Consider the following 6,233-nt stretch of genomic DNA (forward strand, 5'->3'; position numbering starts at 1 on the left):
AACTTTCCATTACCATTAAATTCAAATCAATAGGTGAAAGGTCATCACCAGACCTGTATTTGTGTACTAAGCCCTCCCCCCTTATGGAAAATTTAGTTGGTTTCATATTGTGTGCAATAAGCTAATATGCACAGTCCAGTATTGTCCTATTTTTTTCAAGACCTCTGATAGCAGTAATAAACATTTATAAAAAATGTTGTTTATTCCCTGTTATTTCCTGTCTAGGCAATGCTCTTGGTGGTGATGTGTACTGTATGGGAGGGCTTCATCTGTACACACCCCTTCCGTTCCGGCCTGGTTCCGGGGGCTTTGGGGAGCTCTTCAGGTCCCACTTCTTTGTGAACGCAGGAAACTGTGGCAACGTAGAGAATTTCAGTCTGGGTGAGTAGTACACATGCATGTTCTAAGTATAGTGGTATCAAAGCTCATATTTTTGTTGTTATACCACATATTGAATTTTATTAATATTGCCAAATAATTGTTTATTTTGCATCTTTTAAATGAGAGAAACAAGTGTCCGCGTGTTTGAAGGTATACTGAATATTCTCTCCACTGTAATGTGTAGTTTTCATGTGAAAAGGGGTTTCTTGTGTCTCTGTTTTTGTGTGTTTTACTCCTAAAATCACATACATGTTTAGGTTTACTATTGATAGTTCTCTTCCTTATTCTCTGCAGGATTGTTTGGTAAACTGTTTTAGAATCAACCATTAGCTAAGGCTTCTGAGTTTTTGTTTCATGTCTATTGTGTGTCTTGCACAAACTTTTCATTTGAACAGCATCTTATCCAAACCCCTGGGTGCATTTTCATGAGACTTTACATATGAGCCGTGATCTGAGATAAAGGGGTTTAATGCATGTGCGTTAACTGTTGTCCCTGATTAGCCTGTGCAGTCCACACAGGCTAATCAGGGACGACACTTTCCGCCTAAACTTAATTTTGCTACGAAGAAACTTTCTTTAAACTTAAAATATCATAAAAGGAGAAAGTGTCGTCCCTGATTAGCCTGTGCAGACTGCTAATCTGGGACAACACTACGTACATGCATTTAACCCCCTTTACACAAAGCATGGCCCATATCCTGGTGTTATCCTCTTTTAAATGTGATGAAATGATTCTGGTCCGCTACATATGTAGGTTACCATCTCGCAAAAAAAAAGATATAATCAATTAAAATTTCTACAATCTCTGAAACCAGATACCTCAGAGGTTTAATGTCTGGTGTGTAACAGAAATAATGCCCCAGGGGTAAAAAACTGAGTACCCTGCAGGGGTCACATGATTAATATTGACTTTAATAGCAAATAACTTAAAAACCTTTTCCTCTCACCTTACAAGTCCCAGAGATTATATATTTGGTATGTAACATCAGATTATGGTCCTCTAGAAAGCTTGTTTAAAGTATAATCTGATGTAAAAAATGTCCATGTCTTTGGATACACATGACTTATATAGACAAGCATAGTAAATAACTTCATAAATCTGATTAGAAACCATAAGGCCCGCAGGTTAAATATTTAATATGGGGCATCAGATAGTGGCCCTATTCACAAAATTTCAATTTAAACCCTTGGTGGTCAAAACCTCTACATCCTAGGGTCAAAGAGTTATATAGACTAACAGGATGATATACCTTAAAAATATCTCTAGATCACCATGGGTAAGTGGTGTTATATTGGCATGTAATATAATATAATGTTTCTCGAACAGTGTGTATATGTTAAAATCATGCCCTTGGGTCAAAATTAGCTGTGCCCAGGTGAAGGGTATAAATGTTTGATATTGCTTTATTTAGTTTATTTGCATTAAAACTATTCTCTGAAACCATTTAGCCCACAGCTTTATATTTGGCATGTGACATGAGATTGTGGTCCTCTACAAAGATTTTTCAAATCATGGACATGGGTACAAAACTTGCCCCATTACACATGCGAGCAATCTAGAGCCACATTGGCCCTGTTGTTGATGTCATACAATAATACAACTTAATGCACTTGTATAAGCCATAAACAAATGTTTATGTTTTTCAGATCAGGTTAATAAAGAGAATTGGAAGGCATTTCAGAACTCTCTTCGGCTGTCCTATGGGTTAGGAGTTGTACTGAGGCTTGGCAGTTTGGCCAGGCTAGAACTCAACTATGTGTTGCCTGTGTGGAAACAGGCAGGTGACAGGTGGGTGATAATCATGGTATTTATATGACGCCTTGCTCTGTGAAAACAGGGCCTTATGCATGTATGTTAAGTATTGTCAACAAATTAGCCTGTTAAGTCCATACAGGCTAATCTGTTATGACACTTTCAAGCTATAGTTTAAACAAAAACAAAAGGTTTTGTCCAGTATTAGCCCATGCTTACTTCAGAGGCTACTTTAGGACAAAGCTACGCACATGCATTAAGCCTTATTTTCCGAGCAGCTGGATCTATTATTAGCTCGGCTGTTTTCGGAGAAAACCCGAGGTATTGTCGTAGCCAGCTCGTCGTGTCCGCCGTCTGTGTCAAGGTTTGTAAAGGTTTTTAACATTGGCTCTCAAATCAAAGTCCTTCCACCTACAACTTTGAAACTGCATATGTAGATGCACCTTGATGAGTTCTACATGCCACACCCATTTTTGGGTCACTAGGTCAAAGGTTAAGGTCACTGTGACCTCTTTTAAAAAAAAATTGACAGGCTTTGGCAGCCGAGCCTGGCACCCATTATGCGTTATTAGTTAATCAGGAGATATTATTTGCTCTGCAATGGAGGTTATGGAGGTTTTACTTAAAGCAATTAGGTTTTCTGGTAATGTTGGGTGGATGCAATGAACGGATGTTAAGGATCGCATTAGTGATCTGGAACACTATTTGTATCTAGGAATGTTTTAATGAGTGCCTTTCATTGAGAGATGACAAGATATAATCATTTTGTGAACATTCACATGTTTAACATGAAGATCTGAGCTAGGGTCTCTAGAAATGTTCAGAGAAAATATCCATTATTGTCAAAGTCAATATTTATAATAAAAGTTATAGTTCACATGCTTCTCAAATGTTCGCAAATTGATCAGTGTTCATAAATAATGGCAACAGTTATAGATGTACATGTATGCATAGTATATGTACTACTTTGTGAGCTAGTATGAATACTATTTCCTGAACATGTCTCTGTTTTAGTGCAAGTCCTGGTGTGCAGCTAGGTGTTGGGATAAGCTTCTTGTGATAATCCATGGTCAAGAGGCGATACATGTGACTGAATATGACCTGCTTCATGTCAAAATGGGTTTTATGCCATATGAAGCCAGCATAGGTCCAGACCAGCCTGTGTAATTGTACCTTAATTGTTTGCTTACCTTATACTGAACTGAACTTAACTTACGTTTAATATTTATAAAATATATTATATCATTTAAGACTAACAGCAACTTCATTATGTCATGTGTAATTAGCATGTGCAGTCCACACAGACTGACCACAGATGGCCTTAAAGTCTCTTCCAAAGGAATATCCAGTCTAGTTAAGTCTCTTCCAAAGCAATATTCAGTCTAGGTGGTCCTTGACTAGCCTGTGGAGTCTTGAGGCAAATATGGAACTACTCTTCAAACAAATGCATTCAAACATGGGATCATATTTCAGCACAGCCTTAAACTATAGCGTAGACATTAATGTGTACTGTATGTCTGTGCCCCAGTGATCGAGAGAATGTGACACTGTGTACCTGATGTGTCAGCAGCTACATATTGTTATTTGTTGTTAAAATCTATTGAAAATGAGCAACGTGTATATAATTAAACATATAATGATCAATTAAACGAATAAAAAGCTAACACTTTATAAAGCGTTGATTTTTTTCTAAAGATTTTAATAAGATTGTTGAAAGGCCCATCTCAGATATGTTTTTGTCACAAATTCCCAAATTCTTAAAGCTGTATACAAATTTATTTATTATAGACATACAATTATGGAAACAATCTTTAAAAAAAAACTTATACCCGTCAATCAGTAAAACAATGCATACTAGAAATTGCGCGGCAGAGGCCGACTCGTATCCCAATGCCAGGGTTGGTAATGGGGCCATGCATAGTTGAGATTGACCGTATTGTCATAAGAGATGTTCAGTATCAATTGGAAGTAAATGGGTGTAGAAATGAAGAAGTTAATGTAAATTAACATAAAACAAGAGATGTGTTTGTAACAAACACAATGCTCCCTACTGCGCCGCTTTAATTTATTATTATTTTTTATCATTTTGCAGGTTAATTAAGTAATTATTTATTGATTACATTAGACCTATGGAGAAATGGCCTTCCTTTCCGTCCGTTTGTACGTTAGTATTTTAGCAAGTGAATTGTATGTTTTGTCTATCACAAACACAGCTTTCTTCAGCACCTGGATTATACCATTGCTGTTTCTTGTTTTAAGACAATGCATCCCCTACTTGTCATCAATCATCGCTTCTACCTTATTTGGAGTTGATAACTTGATTTTCAAGATCTTAAACACAGACTTAAGTAAATTGTATATGAAACTTCTCGTCTTGAATTCCTTCTTGAAAAATAAATAGATTACCGGTAAGTGAAGATCATAGCCCGGTCTTCTATACTATGTGTTGAGAACTTTTATTACAGTTGACGTTTTAGAGTTCCTGAGGAAACTATTAATAATAAGCTATCGGCCAATATAAACAAATAAAATATGGAGTATAAAATATCAAGGATGTCATCTGCATTAATGCTCAAAATACCTTAGACGAGACGAAATGAAATAACAACCCAAAGCTCTGTATTGCGGTCACGATTTTTGAGCGTTTATGCGTTCTACCAAAAAAAAAACAATGTCCAGACTGGTACTGAGTCATTCATCATGCAATTGTGAAATAACGTACCAATAGTCACCAATATACGTTAAGTGGCCGTCTCTGTACATCACATGCCAAAGTTATACTTAATTAAAGGTCCAACCTCGGCGCAGAGATTTGACTGGAACCAGCATAGCTGGATAAAAACTCTGCCTTCATAACCAACCACGTGATGATATCGGAGCCATGTGGTACAATAATTTTTCCGATGTTATTTTTCCTTTTTTTTTTTAAGGTAATATATTTTTATGTCCCCCACTATAGTAGTGGGGGACATTTTGTTTTTGCCCTGTCTGTTGGTCTGTCTGTTGGTCTGTCTGTTGGTCTGTCTGTTGGTCTGTTTGCGCCAACTTTAACATTTTGCAATAACTTTTGCTATATTGAAGATAGCAACTTCATATTTGGCATGCATGTGTATCTTATGAAGCTGCACATTTTGATTGGTGAAAGGTCAAGGTCAAGGTCATCCTTCAAGGTCAGAGGTCAAATATATATGGCCAAAATCGCTCATTTTATGATTACTTTTGCAATATTGAAGATAGCAACTTGATATTTGGCATGCATGTGTATCTCATGGAGCTGCACATTTTGAGTGGTGAAAGGTGAAGGTGAAGGTCATCCTTCAAGGTCAGAGGTCAAATATATGTGGCCCAAATCGCTTATTTTATGAATTCTTTTGCAATATTGAAGATAGCAACTTGATATTTGGCATGCACATGCATCTCATGGAGCTGCACATTTTGAGTGGTGAAATGTCAAGGTCAAGGTCATCCTTCAAGGTCAGAGGTCAAATATATGTGGCCCAAATCGCTTATTTTATTAATACTTTTGCAATATTGAATATAGCAACTTGATATTTGGCATGCATGTGTATCTCATGGAGCTGCACATTTTGAGTGGTGAAAGGTCAAGGTCAAGGTCATCCTTCACAAGTTCAAGGTCATCCTTCAAAGTCAAACGTCATTTAGGGGGACATTGTGTTTCACAAACGCATCTTGTTTTATTATGAACCTAAATTTAAACACTATTTTTAAAAAATAAAAGAAAAATATACCACTTTTCATAATATAATACTTGAACACCAAAATAAAATCCTACCAAATCAGGTATGATTTTCTTGTGATGGCAGAGATTAAATGTTAGAGCATGGAACGACAACTCTGCGCAGAGATTGTTTAAAGCTCATATAACTGCATCAGTCATCATGCAAACCTCAACCATGAAAAGACAATCTGTCGTGCCTAAAATCCATCTACCTACCGGTATTTTAAAGATAAAACTGAAACACATCCTTACAGCAACTCGACGTCGTCATAACCGTTTAACGTGCGCGTTTTCTCTGACGGGTTAGATACTTCAATATGTAGGCTACATAACGAAGCCTTAACTTAGCTATAGCAGAGC

General features: G+C 36.8%; 1 protein-coding gene across 1 annotated transcript in view; it reads left to right on the plus strand.

The window, feature by feature from the left end:
* Nucleotides 1-3,809, plus strand: part of LOC127871480 (sorting and assembly machinery component 50 homolog) — a 30,036-nt gene extending 26,227 nt beyond the window's left edge. The window contains exons 12-14 of the mRNA XM_052414443.1: nt 226-381; nt 2,029-2,170; nt 3,149-3,809. Coding sequence (XP_052270403.1) covers nt 226-381; nt 2,029-2,170; nt 3,149-3,194 — 344 coding nt within the window. The 3' untranslated portion in view covers nt 3,195-3,809. The remainder of the gene's footprint in view (nt 1-225; nt 382-2,028; nt 2,171-3,148) is intronic.
* Nucleotides 3,810-6,233: the final 2,424 nt, after the last annotated feature.

Source organism: Dreissena polymorpha, chromosome 3 (assembly GCF_020536995.1).
Source record: "Dreissena polymorpha isolate Duluth1 chromosome 3, UMN_Dpol_1.0, whole genome shotgun sequence".
Classification (NCBI taxonomy): Eukaryota; Metazoa; Mollusca; class Bivalvia; order Myida; family Dreissenidae; genus Dreissena; species Dreissena polymorpha.